The 18,438-nt window shown below is 40.3% G+C and overlaps 1 protein-coding gene across 1 annotated transcript; it reads right to left on the bottom strand.

The window, feature by feature from the left end:
- Positions 1–1,228: 1,228 nt before the first annotated feature.
- Positions 1,229–18,156, bottom strand: LOC143129810 (cytochrome P450 3A27-like). Its single transcript, XM_076289936.1, has 13 exons — positions 18,056–18,156; positions 17,845–17,938; positions 17,398–17,450; positions 13,431–13,530; positions 13,185–13,298; positions 10,621–10,709; positions 10,118–10,266; positions 9,792–9,919; positions 4,827–4,908; positions 3,143–3,303; positions 2,665–2,891; positions 2,234–2,396; positions 1,229–1,861 (listed from the first exon to the last, which is right to left on the bottom strand). The coding sequence occupies exons 1-13, from the start codon at positions 18,127–18,129 to the stop codon at positions 1,757–1,759; spliced, it is 1,539 nt and encodes a 512-aa protein (XP_076146051.1). The 5' UTR covers positions 18,130–18,156; the 3' UTR covers positions 1,229–1,756.
- Between the last annotated feature and the right edge of the window lie 282 nt (positions 18,157–18,438).

Genomic DNA, 18,438 nt, shown 5'->3' with positions numbered 1-18,438 from the left:
AATTATCAAAGTTGTATTTAGCCTATTCACTGCAGTAGATCTGCATCACTGTATGAAACATCACAAAAACATGAAACATGAAATATTACATAGAACTGTAAATCATCTGATCATCTAATATTTACAGATATCTAGGCTATATATAACATTTATTTTATATTTGGCCTGTTATGAAATCATGTATTGAACAATTTAAGCACAGCTCAGCTTTAAGAAACTCAAATAGCCTAGATGCATGCTTAGCATTTTGTGATCATTAAGGCTACTTTCACAAACTCTTAGTCAGCTGTCCTCTGATTTACCAATATCTAGGCAATATTTGTAACATTTATTTTGTATTTGGCCCGTTATGAAATAATGTGGAACAATTTAAACACATTGTAAAATTTAGCCCAAATTTGGAGACATCCATGTATATGTAACTTTACTGCAAATTCAAAACTGGATTAGGCTACTCTGGAACGACTAACTGTACAGGGGACTGCTTTACACCTTTGTGTTCGGTAAGGTCTCCTGTTTATTCTGATATATGGTGTGTCATGTGTTAAAAGAAGGGTTCGTAAAGTATTCCACCGAGATGAATGGGTAGGGAGATCATGGGACGCAAAACCTTCAGTAGAATGTATGATTAAATTGAATTATATTATTTACTTTTCTCGCGAACCGTTCACGTCCGCGAACAGCAATTATCGGCTAACCTCGTTTAAAAGCTGAGAAAAAGCTCTTTCATGTGATACTTGTGATGTCTGTGTGATGAATAGGCTACTTCGCGAGTAGTTCAACTGAGAATGGGTGAATTTGGACGCCACTACCAACTGTAATGGGTTCATCTCATCACAGCTCTATTCATTGGCTGACTCATTCTCAAATGCAGTCTGTATAAGTCCAATTTTATCTTTAAACCATTCAGTCATAAACATCACCTTTAAACCATTCAGTCATAGACCTCACCTTTAAACCATTCAGTCATAATCTCACTTTTAAACTATTCAGTCATAGACCTCTAAACCATTCAGCCTTTAACCCAACACACCATAGACTCTTCCCAAAGACAGTAACAACAGACAAGCAGAAATAAGTAAACATACATAAAATCTGCAGGGGAAAAATCAGTGTATTTCACACACACACAAAAAAAGCACAAGCACTAAACATCTCTTTCTTAGACTTTCTTTACAAATAGATACACTAAGAACAGATAAGTAAGAAGTTAAGTGTATTAAAATAGAGCTCATATGGTTACAAGTGTCACAACAAGTGTTTTGTTGATGCCAAAATGAGGTTTGCCTGGTGTAGGTGGTGTAGTGGCAAACCTAGGTATAACCCAGAAGAAGTTGTAAACCTGATAATAGAATAGCACAGGGGGCTTCAATCTCCAAACTAAACAAAGCCAAAGGACTCTTCTATTAGAAAGTTTACCACTTCCTCTTGGTTAACTTACCCAGATCTGCCACTTAACCACCTACTTGTAATACACTGCAGGTAAGCTTGAGTTCTCAGCTTAGAGCCATCAATCTCATAATGCGCTTTAGCATGCAATAAACCCATATATGTTGGTAAGCAAAAGGTTTAGACGCTGATGAAAAATGTAATTGATGTGCAGGTGCTTTCAAAAATAATGTCATGAGTAAGTGTTGCTCATCAAAGTTACTACAAAAAGTGCAGTAAACAACAAAAACAAATTGCATCAATGTTTTCTGTATGTGTGGATCATATGCTGCATGATTGGCACCCCTGGTCCAGTGCATGTGGACACTCAGCCTCGGGGAGTCAGTTGTGCTCCAGCTGACCGAGGAGACAGCTGCAGTTTGATGGGTCTCTTGGGAGCCAAAAGGCCCATGTTGTCCAACTCTACTGGAATCTAGAGGGGAAGATTGGGAGAAATCATTTATTTGTTATTTTGATGATGCCCTCATTCACACGCCATCTAGAGACTCCATGCCCGCTGCTACAGGCTATGAACCATTTTGTTGCTTATGCAAACGGTCTATTTCAAAACTCCTCGGATTAATTTAATTTTGGTCTCAAACGAAAGTTTAAACTAGTTATCATCCATGAATAGATGATGAAATGATGATGTAGGTATGGAGGTTGTAAGTAACTTCAGGTGGAATTACCATTGGCAACACAAGATGTTCTGGGGACAAGGGAATGACCAGATGTCTGTACATGGTTAAGAAGACAGGTGTTTATCACTTTTGTGTGTGTACAGAGGCAGGTGTTCCTCTCTCACCTCGGTCTCGGCACAGGTGCTGATGGTGAATCTCTGCAGCAGCTCCACGATGGCCAACTTCATGCTGATGAGAGCGAAGCGCATCCCGATGCAGTTCCTGGGGCCGAGTCCGAACGGCATGTAAGAGTACGGGTCAATGCTCTCCTTGTTCTCCTTACTGAACCTGCATGAGGGAGAGACATGAGACAGTGGCAAAATACACGTGAAGGGAAAACAAATATTGGAAAAACATTTTCCAAAATGCAGGTTTTCCCAGCTACTGTTAAAAGTTTAAGTGAACTGAAAATATTAATTAAGAATTCTATTATCCCATTACCCTCTATAATCTTTTTTATTTTTCATTTTGTGAAGGGATCCTCAAAACAAGACAAGACAATACAATAATTGAGCTCTCTCTTTCTCTCTCTCTCTATCTATCATCTCTCATGTACCTCTCTGGTTTGAAGGTCTCGGGGTCGGTCCAGAGTTCCGGGTCTCTATGAAGGGCGTAAGTGGGCACCATGACAATGGCACCCTTAGGGATGATGACACCACCGACGTCCACGGTCTTCTTGCAGACTCTCTCGAGGCGAGTAACAGGAGCGTGCAGACGCAGCGTTTCATTTATCACACTGTCCAGATACTCCATCTGCATCAGGGCTTCATACTGGACTTCAGCCTGGACAGAGATGGGAGAAATTATCACAATCCGAATGTAACATTTGTCATATTGTACACACACACACATACACACACACACACACACACATGCACACACATATACACAAACACAAATACTACAAATACAACTCAAATGCAAAGTCACCCCTATTAGGCTATGTTTTCAATCGATAAAAAATTATTCCACCATTGTGAAATATTTTAAAATGGTATAGAAATATCTCCCAGGCCCAGAAACAGAAAGGTGACCTTGTCTGGGAAGACTTCATCAATCTCATCGTGGAGCTTCTTCAGGGTATCTGGGTTTGTGGCCAGATTGTAGAACAGGAAATTCATAGTAGAACTGCTGGTCTCGTAGCCGGCAAAGATAAAGATCATCGCTTGAGACAGAATCTCGTGATCACTCAGTCCTAGGTGAAAGTCAAGTCAAGTCAACTTTACTTATATAGCGCATTTCAAACACAGAGGTCATTCAATGTGCTTTACATAAACAAAAGTACACAGGAATAGCTGATAAAAGCATAGAAGGGAAATAGTCAAAAAATAGTTTAAAAAGGTGAAAGACATATAGTAGGTTGTAGTGACCTGTGTAATGTGCACCCATATTTAATTGCTGTGCACCTTTTATTTAGCCTCGTGAAACCATCCTGATCTCGCGAGCTTCAGTTTTCCACTCGCAGATCAGTCTGGCATCTTTCCAATAGAGAACATTTGGAGCAGTTCGCCAAACGAACGGCCAATCAGCGTTGGTTTTGAGGCGGGTTTAGTTGTGACGCAACGAACAACATGACAGCATCCACAGATGAGATGAGCGTAGCTATCGCGCAAGTTTTATCCGAATTAGAAAGTATTCCTGGGGAAGCTGTAAAGCTATTAGTCTCAGCCATGCAGCTGGGAGGAATGAACGACACAGACATCCTCCACGGCCGATTCCAGTCCGTAATGGAGGAATATACTTTCTTCAGAAATGTAGGGCCTACCGTAAAAACTTGTCATAGATGAGGTTCATGTCACATACAAATGGTAAGTTTAAAAACGTTAACGTTAGTTACGTTACCTACTGTAACTTAATTGTATGTTAAACGAAGGCATTAGAAGAACACTTCAACACTTCATCTGATTGGTTGATTTGGCCCGTCAATAACCAACATAGGTGGTGATAGACAGATGGTTTATCCAATCAGCCAACCAGTATTTTCGACCCTTCCCAAAAGTTCTCCAACGGAAAGTTCCCAGATGGACATGCAGAGCAAATGCGAAGCATCCATCTGGCGGAGTCAGGTTACCTTTTATTTCATAGATAAGATAAGACTGACAGCCTTTTTATTTAGGGACAACTCTCTTAAATTGACAGACAGGATGCTGTAAATAAGTGCTAAGTTTCATCCGTTGTCCATCGCCAGTTCAGATTTTTGCAAGTTACACATTTTAGACCTTTTCAAAAGTTGTTGAAAGTAAATTAACAGTAAGCACTTGGATAATAGAGATTAAAAATGTCTCTAGTCAGAGAACATGTCGGAGTATTTTTTTTTCTTTACATTTTTCTACATTTAGGGGAAGTGCCTTTGGACAAACTGCATTCTCTTATAGAGCATCTCAAACCTGGGATACAATACCAAGTGCAATACTTGAACTGTCAACCCTTACCTCATTTACCGAAGACCTAAAAACATGGTTACTGGAAAATCAAAACTGCTGTCATAACTCTGTGATTTGTACATTGTTTGTTTGTTTGTTTGTTTATACATTGATTGTTTGTTTGTTGTTATTGTTAATGTTGTTTTGATGTACTGAACCTATTATTATTTATTAGGGACCATCAACCTGCCCAAAGGACTAAAGATGGAAATTAGCCACTGGCTATAATCTTACATATTTACATTTTTAATGTTTATAAATATGTGCTGTCTATGTGCTGCCATGTCAGATATACCTTTGTGAGCACCATCTCCAGTTCCATTTTCTTTCTGAGGGGCCTGAGAGTCCACCATCAGTTGTAAGAAGTCCACTCGACTCTGCAAACATGAGAAGATATGCAGGTCCAATGATGAACTTCATGTTCAGGAAGATGGACTAATAGAGCAGGAATGTGGATGAGTACAATAATGATGGGAGACTTGGTTTTCCCCAGTGGAGGTGGGTTACTATGGAGATGGGCCACCAGGGAATCCACATGGAATCGGCAGGGAGTATGACTATCTGACAGTGGAAAGGGACTGTGTGAAATCTTTCACACAGTCCGGAAACATTTCGTTTGGTCCCCCGGGGGCCACTCCCCCTCCGCGCTGGGCCCCCCCGAAACCCAAAAAATTCCTAAATAACTACCTGAACTGTGGCACCGAGGATGAAGAAATTGTTATGGTATGTTGGTCTCAAGGGCCCACATCAACCTAGGCCATAATCACTCATTTGTGATTTGCACCCCCCCCCCCCCCCCCCCCGGTAAAAAATGAAAATGCAATATCATTCTGTTTTAATCGCCCCTCTCTTCAGTAAAGACGTTCAGAACTGCACCAAAATGTATGTGTATGATTAACCTGACATTCTCCGGGGGTATGCCAAGTTTCGTAGAATTTCATCCATGGGGGGGGTCTAAAAAATTAAGTTATGTGTACATTTAGTGACTGTACACTCATTGGCCTGTAGATGGTGGCGCACACACACACACACACAGGCACGTATACCATCAGTATCGGCAATTAGAATGGCCGATACATAATTACAAATTCAGTAGGATTAAAGGAAAACCAAATATTCATCAATTAATAATAATTTGGCTGCATTTCCAGTATTGGCGTCACGTATTCGTTTGTCCACTAGATGGCGCATCGTTGCAGTGAGACGTAATTTTGTTGGAAGTTAATCTAAAGTGGGTTGGAAAGACACTCCTACAAGGACAAGACTGTACAGTAGTTTGCCGCAGAGAACGTCTAAGGGTAGGATGATGTCTGCATGACATGTAATTCCCATTTCCTCTTGAAGCCGAAATAAATAGAATGTTTATCGGACATGCTTGTTTTTTACTGCAGGTAGGCTACTTTAATCCTATCAATAGCAGAACGTAGGTAAAATAATGTTACCGTTAGCATGGTTGAGTGATGGAGGCCAATTTGATTATTGATGTATTTGTAGAAAACCATAAATGCATTTATAGGCTACCAAGCAAATTGATAACAGCACTAATTGTATCTTTCGACTTGCTTATGACCATAACCTAGGCTAACAGGAGTTAGCCACAACACGTTCGCTACATGATGGTTTTTTAATGGAAAATATATAGGCTACCTGAAAGATAACCTGTCTATGATGCATCCTAAACACCTGCTGGGACATTTCTGCTCAAAGTCTCAAAAAGCATCTGAGTCAATGTTCATTCCCAAACACCCATATAGGCAGGCGCGTAGCAAGCGTGGGGGATGTGGGTGTTATAACGTACACACTTTTCCTGGAACACGATTCTATCCCCCACACTTTTGTCAGATTAAAACGAAAGTAAATAGGCTATGGAAATAAACGCTCACGTAAAGAATTGGAACCGTATGTCTAATAAGGGTGGGCTCTGATAACGCACACACAGAGAGACACAAATAGGTCTGTTGATTTGATTGAACGGTCATCCAGCCAATCACATCAAGTTAGCGTCAGTGAATAACCCGAGCCGCTCTGATCAAATTCAAAGTGTGCGTCTTTCAAGGCTGCTTGAGTCTGCATTATAAAGTCTGCAGTGATCAGATTTGAGGTAGAATTGAAATGATAATTGTTACCACATTATTAGTAAACCAAAATTCACTGTCTGTCTGACAGTTTTTGTCACAATGTAGAAATGCACGAGTCAAAGTGAAAGCGGGGGTGCGGGCATTAAGTTATGCCTGGTGCTTCACGTCTGATAATTTGCAGCAAGATTGAATGGTATGGAACAGCGGACTGAAAGAAAGACAGGCTAAAGTTTCCCCAATCAGAAATAGCCTTCTTATTAATTTGGTGTCATCAACTATATAGACATAGCCCAGCCAGGCCAGCACATACGTCTCCAAGACGCTTGGAAAATATCTGAACAGCTTACATCGCGTTCCATTTAGAACATCTTATTTGATCTTATTGATCTTACTCGTCGGCGGCATTTCACTGTCAATGTGTGTCCTTCTACATCTACTGGAGATCTCAATGTCTTAAATACGATCGCGTTCCATTTAGAACATCTTATTTTGATTTTACAAACAGCGGCGTCAAGACACATTTGAGTTCTACATCTGAGAACTAGGATTTCCAGCATGTAGAACTCAAAGAACGCTTATGAGCGCTCATGCAATGTGTGCGTCCCTGCAGCAAGTGAAAGGTAACGTGGGCTACAACACTAGTTTAAACAACAACGTGGCTTCCTGTAACTATTATTGAAAACAGCATAGAAACTGCGAATCATAATATTTAAACTGACATTAATTAAGCTGGCTATATGCAACACAATTTATTTATATTCCCTTTGCATATGTTTGGGTAGACTTAAAACGTTTTTGAATTTGAGCTTACAGTTCTGTCATTATTCTGTGTCCTTTACATTTATACATAGGTATTATATTAATAGTCCAGTGATACCTCGAAATTAGGCTGTTGTCTGTTAGTCAATTTATTGTACCCTATCCATATGCACATAACATAATTTCTGAAATGATTTCTTCATTTATAACATGAGATATGTCTCCATGTAGGGTATAGTGTCAAATAGTGAAGTGATTGATAGCAGGTAGATAATGTAGGCCTACATGTCACACACAAAGGCCTACATGAGCCACACAAATGAGGGGCGCTGCTTGTTCTGTCCCTCCCAAACTGCATTAAAATGGTGTATTTATTTAGCAATTAGAATTTCAAAAAAGTTTCGGGGGAGAAACTCCCGGATACCTGCCAATATAGTCCGCACCCCTCTCAGAAAATACTTACGTCCCTGTAGGGAGTTATTTATAATTTGGTCGGATTGTTTCACTTCCCTATCCCACAACCCCCACACTTTTAAAAAGCTTGATACGCTGCATATAGGCTACTTCAATCCTCTATTTTCAAAGGTGATTCAAGTAAGGAAGAGCATGGCTCAAAGTAAAGTAACTGAAACTACATAAATTAGTCAACGTGAATAATTTGTGTCAACTCGCAGCAATGTAGATTTATTAACGCACCCGTGATGATCTACATCTCCATTTAACCAGATGTTTTAGAGCGCACGTTGAGATGTATTCAGGGCAGGGCTGTACCTACACATATTTGTTGCACGTGCTACAAAAATCATTCTTTGCGATGGATGATTTAGTACCAACGTTACACCGGTCAGATACAGTTTTGCCTATGGCTATTCCGTGAGACTGAGGCGCTTTTTGTTTGTTCGAAGTGCGTGTTTAGGGTGTGAGAGGGGAGTCGATGTGCTTTGATTCCAGCTTGGTAGTTGTAGTTTATGCGATTAAAAAACACGTGTGTGTGAAGTATCCAAACAATGATAACGCTTTCATTATGGCTGCTTTAGCCACAGACCTTGAGCTACTGTACAGTGGGTTGGGTTCCATTTAGAAGTGTCCACTTCATTCGCCCTTTCCGTGATTCACACAGGCGTGAAATGTATTACTGATATGCAAAACGATTCGCCAAGAGGTGGCAGCTTGATACTGTAAGGTGTAAGCCATTGGTTCCAAAGGAGATTTTATTTGGGTCGCCAGCATAGCCTAGTGACAAGTGTTGTGTAATAGGCCTAGCATAGGGCCTACCTTATATAGCTTATAGTTTGTTAACAGTCACGGTTTTGTCATAACTCCCTCTATGCATTTTTGCATTTAGAATAACTCTGAAACCGGGGGGCGAACACAACGCGGGTGGGGGGGGGGGGGGGGGGGGGCTCGCCAGTGCGTGGATATCTCAATCGCAAAATTAAACAATATTTCTATCGGGCGCCTACCATGGACTAGGCTGGGTGAAAATCAAAAGATTGCGTCAAAAGATTGAGCTTAACCATGGACCTCATAGTTGCAAAATGCAAGGGAACATGAATCATCATATTATTTGCACAAACAATAACTGACAGTAGCTCTTCAACTTTGCCCGTTAAAATGTGTATGAACAGTCTCGCAACGCATTTCATGAAGGCCCTTTTGGACATGTCAGTTATTTGCACCACTGGGTAAAACGGCATTTTGTTTTAGACTACTGGTATTTAATTTGTGCATTGACAATAAAGCTGAATATCATTTGAACTAGATGACTAAACTTATGCATATGTAGAAGAAACATTCACAAAAATCCATGACATGACATCTCTTCTTGATAACTGTTGAAAACTGCATGTAACTGACAGGGGTTGTTTTGTTTAATAATAAATAAATAAATACATTATGCTGCTACCTTCTGCTTTTCCCAAATACAATTTAGCCTACAGGTGTACCTTTCATCAGTCCAGTTGCAATGGATGGACTGTGATGAACTGCCCTACTTGTGATTGTTTAGAGATTTTAAAGGTTTTATAACAATGCTACAAATTTTTTGGCCCAGAAACAAATCTATTCACCTTTGCAGCGCCAGTAGGTTACTTTGTGTGGGGAATGTGTGCAAACACACATTCCAAACAAGCATACACAAAAGTTTCAAGAGTGGGGGATGGAGTAGAAGATGGAGACAAATTCATTAATATGATTTATTTTCGCGGAATGGATGTACAGGACTGAGCGGCGGTCATATTTTGTACCGCTATGCGGTACATCTAGTTGTTATTGCTGTTATGGAGAGACTATTAGTATTCTTCTTATTATTGACTTTTTAAAAGCATGTTGGCACACACACGCGCACACACACACACACACACCCTAGTAATCCATGAGCTACAGCTACACAGACTACCAGGATCGATCCCTTCTTTACTGACCTGGTGAGAGTTGGCTTCCCTCTGAGACTTAATGGTCTGCAGTGCAGCATAGAAGAAGTCCGTCACAGACGCAGGGAAGAGGGCAAAGTTCATTTTCTCAAAGATGGGTATCATGAAGGGGAAGAAAGCTGAAGGTAGTTTGAAGCAGAGAGACAGAGACGGGGCCAAAAGAAGTCTACATGAAGCAAATCGGTTTTAAAATATAATTTCATCTTGTATAAACTCACTTAACAGTCATATTCCTATTCACAGATACACAATTCCACCCATCTAGATGCTACTGACACAATACTGTATATATTTAGTATTATTTGGCTATACATTACCAATAATCAGGAGGAGTGGGTTTAATGCGTCAAACTTCAACATTTTCTTAATGTTGGTGACAAAGGGGTCTTTGGGGTTGTTGAGGGAGTCGATGTCCACGCTGAAAGCAGTGCTGGTCACCACGTCCATGCTGTAAGCGCCAAAGTACCTGGAAACAGAAGAGGCTTTGCTCTCATACTCTTCTCTCTCCTCCATCTTTCCTCCTGATTTGTCTTCCTCTATGTGTTTCTTTTTCCATCATTTCCTCCATGTCTCACCAATCCTTCTTCCCTAGAACTTTATATTATATAGATAGACAAGATTATGCAGTGGTGGTGGTGTATCATTAGATATAAAATGTACCCCTCCAAGTACATATTGGTATATTTTTCTGCTACAAACTACTGTATTTCATAAATAATGTGAGGGCAGAACAGAATCTTAGCCTGATAATAATCTGGAAGATTTTGTTTTGTATTCTGGGACTCTGTTTTCCACCCTGATAGTTCACAGAAGCGCTCACTCTTTAGTGTCAGATGGTCTGCCCAGGTCTGCATCCTTCTTCATGCTGTTCACCAGGGTGTGTGAGTGGGTCTTCATGATCCCAAACATCTGATGCAGCAAAAACAGATGTATGTATGTATGTATGTATGTGTATACGTGTATGTATTTATTCACCCTCAGATATAATGTACCACTGTTCATTGTACAATACTAGTGCAGTGCCCGTTCAAACATGCTATTCCTGTAGCCCAATTACATGCCTGCAGGTAGGCCTGCTTTTGAAAACAGAATAGGGAAAAACATAATTCCAGGTAAGCATTCAATAATGAATAGGCCTACAGATAATATAATAATATAATACATGTGAAGTGAGCAGAATTTAAGCATGGCTACATGTGACATTTTTTACAAATCAAAATTACATAATCCTAACAGCTGTTTTGAGTCAAGGCTATATGCTTAGCCTATTGAATAACTTGATGATAGAGAAAGCAAACCATTTTGTGGAATGATGCAGCATATGAAATTTACAACGGTGTGACTCAAAAACAGTCTCTGGTGGCCTATAAGTGACATCACACTCATGTGTGCATGTGTGGCATTCTGAGACATTCTTTAATTCGGGACCATTATCCATCGTTTCAATTTAAGACCTTGCAGTTGGAAATGTCATTTGCTTATTCAAAGTTTAAAGACAGTCCAAAGTAGCCTAGCTGGGCTATTGGAAGTATCCGATTATTGCACATCATTTTTTACGTCATTTTGAAGAGCCACTGCATACCTGTGTGTCTTGGCGTGTTGTTGCAAAATCCGCGGAGTTCATTCTATTGTTGAGGTCAGACATGTTAAGTTTTTACCCGTGTAACCTACACTGATCCAGCTCTGCCAAAGCCCTGCTTCTATCCTCACTGGTAGCTTACAGTACAGTGGTATGTTGGAGGGGGAGTGGCTAGCGGCGAAAGCCAAAGTGTGTCAAATTTGGCACTGCACTTACTCATGCCCGTAGCAAGACACCTGCCAAGTTTGAAATCAGTCTGACAAACGGGCAGCGAGATATGCGTGCCACAGACACACAGACAGACAGACACACAGACGCTTCTTGCTTTATAGATATACATTGTTCTATGTCAGTGTTTCCCAAAGTCTGGGTCGCGACCCACGGGTGGGTCGCAGGAGATTTTATTTGGGTCGCCAGCACAATTGATGTTGTGTTATAGGCCTAACTGATACCATTTGTCATTTGATACCAGGAAAGCTAACAGTTTTCTATTAGGATGTAGATTGTTAACTACCACAGTCACGGTTTTGTCATAAAAGCTCATGAAACTGGCGCATGAAACTGGGGGACGAACGCATCGCAGAGGGGGTGCCAGCATGGATATCTACCTTTCAAAATGAAACCGTTCTGTGGGGCGCCTGCCATGTACCTCGCAGTTGCAAACTGCAAGGGACATGAATCCGCCTATTTGCACGAACATTAATAGATACCAGCTCCTCAACTTTACCGATTAAAATCTAGTGACCGTGCTGTCAACTAAAGCAGATATCCATAGACCGGACATAAGGCCATTCAATTTGCATACAGTTTCAATTGCATATGCAATCTTTAAAGTTAATAGCAACCTCCTCACATTCTTATTTCTGATTTAAAATGCACACCAGTGCATTATAGTCTACAATTTAAATGGGCATTTTAAACACTATTCCTCTCGTTTTCTACCTCGCTAACTCCAAAGTAAAGGCGCATTCTTCCAGCTATTGCGCAAACGCCTCTTGTTCTGATATAACGACTATACAATATAATATAATACAACAATACAATATAACGACTTGAGTTATTTGCTGTTTACATTGGAATTGACGTCCACAGTGTTATGGACACATTTGTCTGCAACGCAACGTAGCCTACAAAATTTTTTTTTTTTTAGAAATACAGGAACAGCTTATGCTGACGAATGACTATTGCGCAACATGCGAGAATTTCCCCTACTCTCGGATGCGCATTAAAACGTATCTTTTCAGTAGTCATTTCCAACTTTTCACGCTGATGGTGCTTAAAATGCAACACAACCGTATTCAAAGCAGGGATCCTATAGCAATGTATGGTTGGGGGAGGCATAGAAAAGTTGGAGAACCTGTGGCCTAAAAAAACAATATTGGTGGTGGCAGGGTAGATTTGAAGTGAAATGGGTCGCGATGGTCTGTCATTTTTGAAAAGTGGGTCGCCAGAAAAAAAGTTTGGGAAACACTGTTCTATGTAATGCTGGTCATACAAATGCTTCTCAGTGCTCTATGATTTCAAAACTATTTAGTGACAATTTCAGTGCGACCAAAAAAGTGTGGAAAGTGCAGAACCATGGCTATTAGAAAAATGGATGAGATCATGCAGAATAGTTTTTTTTCTCACTTAGACAGCACATCAGTTACATAAATGACAACTCATTAATTAAGTCATAAAGGTGTACAAAGTTATCAGATGACAAGATTTCCCCCATCATTCTATCGCTGTCCAGGGTGCACAGGAAGACTCTGTGTGTGTGTGTGTGTGTGTGTGTGTGTGTCTGATAAGAAGGAGATACACACCTCCTTCAGACGGCCACTGGTGAAAGATGGAGACAGTACACTACGGATCCTTCTCCAGTCTTCATCCTCGGCTATGAATACAGCGTCATACATCTCTCCATTGAGGCCGACATTCTGTAATAAAGCACACTCAGATTTAGACCCACTTTATTCAATACTTGCATTAAAACTAAAATGTCCTTTGTTTACTTATTTTTTTAAGTGCATAAGATATTGTGTGCATGTGAGTTGTGTTTTCAGCTGTACCCGTCTGTTGGTGAAATATGAGTAGCACTCCTTGACCAGGACAGTTTTGATCAACTCTGTGTCCATGATGGAGAGAATAACCTGCCGACCCTCAAAAATTCTAGAGACGGCACAAAACAATCATAATTATATTTAATACACCTAGGGACAAAACAATCATAATTATATTTAATACACCTAGGGACCGTTCGTTATTTATAAACGGGGTCACCAGAGGGATTTTGAGTGCTTCAATCAAAAGTTGCATGACCCTCCCCAGCATGCAAGAAAATTTTCAACAACCCTCTAGCAGTCTTTTTAAAAATGACATGACCCTCCCCGGCCAATTATCGATATCTTCCGCCCACGCTGTAAAGCGCTATAAATAGACATCGACTTAGGCAATCTTCCAAAAGTCACCCTCTGCTTTCTGATCTTACACATCGCACTTCACCAAGATGGTGGTCATTTCAGTAGATTTAGCCTACTCACTAACATTGTTGTGGAAACACAATAAGCATGGAAACTAAATGCACACTGCAACTGCATACCTACTTGAAATAAGTTACTCCTCTAGTAAGTATTCACATGAAATAAAACAATAAAACATTGAGACCATTCAACAAAGCACACTGGGTAATAACAAATTCAACACATGAATTGTTGCTATGGACTCGTCTCTAGGCTTCCTCAGTCATTGTAAAGCTGCCGAAGCTGAACATTGTCCAAAACTCAATTTCTCAGACAAGCGTAAATTTGGGAGCTTGCTACACTTCTTCCTTCTCAAATGACTTGAAAAGGCCGTTTGCACAATTTCACAAATAATCACAGGGACCGAAAAATACCTAACATGCCAACTTTTTCCGGGTTTAGGCCTATCATTTTAACTTTTACCGCTGTCATGCCGTTTTAATATTTTCCCTTAGAATATCCCATATTACTGTAATACTCTCATAACATTAGTCCTGCATTCTGGCCTGTGTGTTGTCCTGTTGTTACCCCTTGCCCTTCCAGAGAAACAGATGTATTCAAATCATCGTTTTGCTTGCTTGAATGTGAACCTACAGTATGCCTACAGTATGCCTTGCGTGGTGTTAACCTACAGTAGGCCTATTTAAGTTAACGACGTGGTTGTCGTGAGAGCAAAATTCATTGGCGCTTGCAGTGTTCGGCCGTAGGCTGTCTACGTGCGCACCTGCAAGGCTAAGAGCCAAAGAAATCCCCCTGTATATTCACTCCAAGTTGGCCTACCATCAACTTACCAACTCTACACTGTAGACCATAAACTGGCTATTTATATGACCAATGTATTTGTTCAACTGTATGAAGCAGAATTACGCACTGCTACTTGGAACATAACACATTTTTGTTGGCAGGAGAGAGAATGACAGCGATTAACAAATCGGAGTGTCTATTCGTACCCCTGGTACGAATAAATCGGAGTGTCTATTCGTACCCCTGGTATGAATAGCCTTGGCCACACAACTAGGCTATTCACACCCTGTTACATAACAACAAAAACATGTTGCTCGCGTGCCCAAAAAACATGGCCGACATTCGTTTTTTCGTCAGCAGAAAGTGAAGAATTCTGAACAGTTTCAGCACTAATATCTGTTCAAATTAAAGTTTAGATGGAAAAGTTGTGTTTTATTTTCATAATCTTTGTTCAGTGAACACATACAACCGTCAGTTTGTTAGCTAACAGAAATTTCGTGAATATGACGTTCAGGCCTATAAACTATAAGTTTACCTGCAAACTTCAACTTCTTGTCGAAACAGATAGTGCAGTGATCACAGGCAAGGGCTGGCACGCGGGAGACTGGGGTTCGATCCCCTGTGATGCGTTTTGGCGGAGTGAGTGTGCATGTGTACCAACGTCTCTGGAGAGAAGGCGCGCAATTTGAACAAGAAATCGGTTCTCAAACGGAAGTTTTGATTGCAACAATTAGCTAGTTCATGCACCAGGGTGTAAATAGCATGCAGTACTATAAACACCTGGGTACGAATAGCATCCACTTCTAACTGTACATTGATGCAAACAGCATACCTTATTCAGAGTGTCTATTACACAGCTGAGCTATTCACACTCTGTTATGTAACAACAACAAAAACATGTTGCTTGTTTTTAAAAAATCAAAAATATAAAAAAATATTATTACATTGTGTGATCAATATGCCAGATTAAATGCACAGGGGTGCAAATAGCATACACTGATATGTGTACCAGACAAGGTACTAATAGAACACTTTGCTGTGTGCACCGGGGTACGAATAGCATACACTGATATTTGTACCAGACGAGGTACTAATAGAACACATGGCTGTGTGCACCGGGGTACGAATAGCATACATTGATATTTGTACCAGACGGGGTACTAATAGGACACATTGCTGTGTGCACCGGGGTACGAATAGAATTCACTTCTTATTGCACCAGGGTACAAATAGCATACACTGCTAATTGTACCAGGGGTGCAAATAGCCTTACCCTTAACAAATTGCACTTGTTGCTGGTTACCAATAAATAGGGCCTACTATATATTTTTTTGCAAACAACAAAAACAGAAAGGATGGAGACAGCAAAGCTAGAGATGGGCAGGAACAAGGTCAATTGTTGACAGGTCACTGTTTAAAGTTAGGCTAGGCTACACAGTAAACTACAAGTAAACCAAAGTTAAATTTAGCTTTTTTAGGGCTGGATAAAGTTGACCAAATGGATATAGGCTGTTAGGCGTGAATAAAGTAGGCTACTTTGTTGCTCCAACCCTTCCAACGTTAATAGGGACGGATTTTGACATTTTCCGTATTTTGCGTGAGAAACCCGGGAAATTATTATTATTTTCATTGTTCAATGTTGACAGAGCTATGGAACGAAAGAGAACGTTAAATGGCGACAGAAATCAACAATCAAACAAGCCACTTTGATTTTTTGCTGTTTTCATTAATACAAAAGATGGGTGACCCCCCCCCCCCCCCTCCTAGACAAAAAAAGTTAGGTGACCCTCCCCTCAACAAAGTATAAAAAGACATGACCCTCCCCTATTTCCCTCCGGTGGCCCCGTTTATAAATAACGAACGGTCCCTACAAGACATTGATTACACTTAGCCTATTATTGTATTGTATGTACTGTATTACTGAGTTATTATGCATTGACTCTATTCCTACCCCCTGGTTTACAAAAAGAGAATTTATAAAGTTGACAAAGTAAGCATTTCACTGTGCACAGCAATGTATAGCTTTTGGAGCTATTACTGCGAATAAGACATGTTAGAAATGGAAAAACATAACAAATGACCATGGTCATTTTGTTCAAAATCATCTGTCACTATGAACTGAAGACATGATTACAAGGTGACCTGAACATGACCTTCCTTTAATTTGTCTTTAATTTGTCAATTTCTCTCTCCTTTCTTTGCCATGGTGACCAGCTAAAATAATGACAGTTTCATTATGTGCTTGCTAACAACAGGTCCATATGATCATGAAACAATCTTCGTAGGGCCCCATAAAGGCGTTGGCTTACTCCATACTAATGTAATGCACATTTCAAATGAAAGCTGGCTGTAACGGCAGGTCCACATTGTCATGATAACCATGGTTTGTTTTACTGAAGTCTAGTGTAGTCTACTTGTAACGTTGTCAGAGTGAACCTGAGATGAACTTCCTTGAACTTTGAACTTCATAAAGCCATGTGGACGTTAATGCGATAAGACAAGGGCAGGTGTAACTGTGCTCAACAACTCTACCACTGCCCATTCATTTCTAGTTGGGTCAGTCTTCAAATTAATGCCCGCTGTTTATTTTGCACATTGGTTAACTAGATTGATGTCAGGTGAAAGAAAAACACCAGTGGATCAAACTACTTGACACATTTTAATTACTATACAGTATGTCGGTTCATAAGTTATAACTTAAAATACTTTTACATTCGTACAAAACATTTGAGACAGCTGGATGTGTCTTCTGTATGATTAATGAGTTTCTTACCCCCACATCTTGCCATACTTCTGGAAACATTCCATGTCAAAATTGTGGATTCCCTAAAGTAAGAGAAAGCCCTGGTGAACAAATGTGCATCTCTCTCTCTCTCTCTCTCGTTTTAGCCAGTCAAGGCCTACAGATCCCCTAAAGGGACATATTGTTTTAGCCAGTCAAGTCCTACGGATCCCCTAAAGGGACATATTGTTTTAGCCAGTCAAGGCCTACGGATCCCCTAAAGAGACATGTTGTTTTAGCCAGCCAAGTCAGAGCCTCTCTCTATATATTTCTCACGCACACTAGACATTTAAAAAGAAAATTCCATTGTTTTTTTTCAGTTAGCCCCCATAGGGGTTTCATAAAATCCCACACTGCCTTTTTTTACTTCACTTTCACAGTAGGTCTGCATCTAACCAGAGTGGTCACATTTAGGGTCAATACAGAAACCAAACCAACCTTTCTGTATTTGAGCATATTTCCGAAAAACAGCACTGGCTTTGGACCAGGGACCCCCAACTTCTTGAAGATTCCATAAGGCCAGTATCCATACCTATGACAAAAACACATCACCACTTCTTTCCCAGTTTTTATAATCTTGGATAGCTTTTAGGGTTGCATTTCTATGATCAATACAATGTTATGTGGACTTAAGAATAGTTCAACCTACACCAACAACAGTCCCAGGAACAGCAGGAGCAGCGTCCATGTCTGTGTTGATAAAAAGGACAGGTAGCTCAACATCTTCGAAGCCTCAAGAGCAGGTTTTCTGAGACTGTGTGAGTGTCACTGGTTTGTGGAATATCACCCTCAGAGCTGTACGATACCTTGTAAATCATTACCCTGCCTTGTGAATGTGACAACATCCTTTTAAGGGATTGAAAACACCACCTTTTGAACTTTCAGCCAGGTTGTGAAGCTGTCAAACCTGTTTTGATCAGCTTGGTTCATTTTAAACTTGAATTGAAGAAATTAGACTTGATCAATCTCTGGTTGAGCAAAAAGCCGTCACTCTAATGACGATCAATGGATTGAGAGCACAATGTGAAATTA

Source organism: Alosa pseudoharengus, unplaced genomic scaffold (assembly GCF_046254945.1).
Source record: "Alosa pseudoharengus isolate Yale_2024_CS ecotype anadromous, Long Island Sound unplaced genomic scaffold, YU_APseudo_1.1 YU_APseudo_1.1_scf_1, whole genome shotgun sequence".
NCBI classification, from domain to species: Eukaryota; Metazoa; Chordata; class Actinopteri; order Clupeiformes; family Clupeidae; genus Alosa; species Alosa pseudoharengus.
This window is presented reverse-complemented; position numbering and strand designations above follow the sequence as displayed.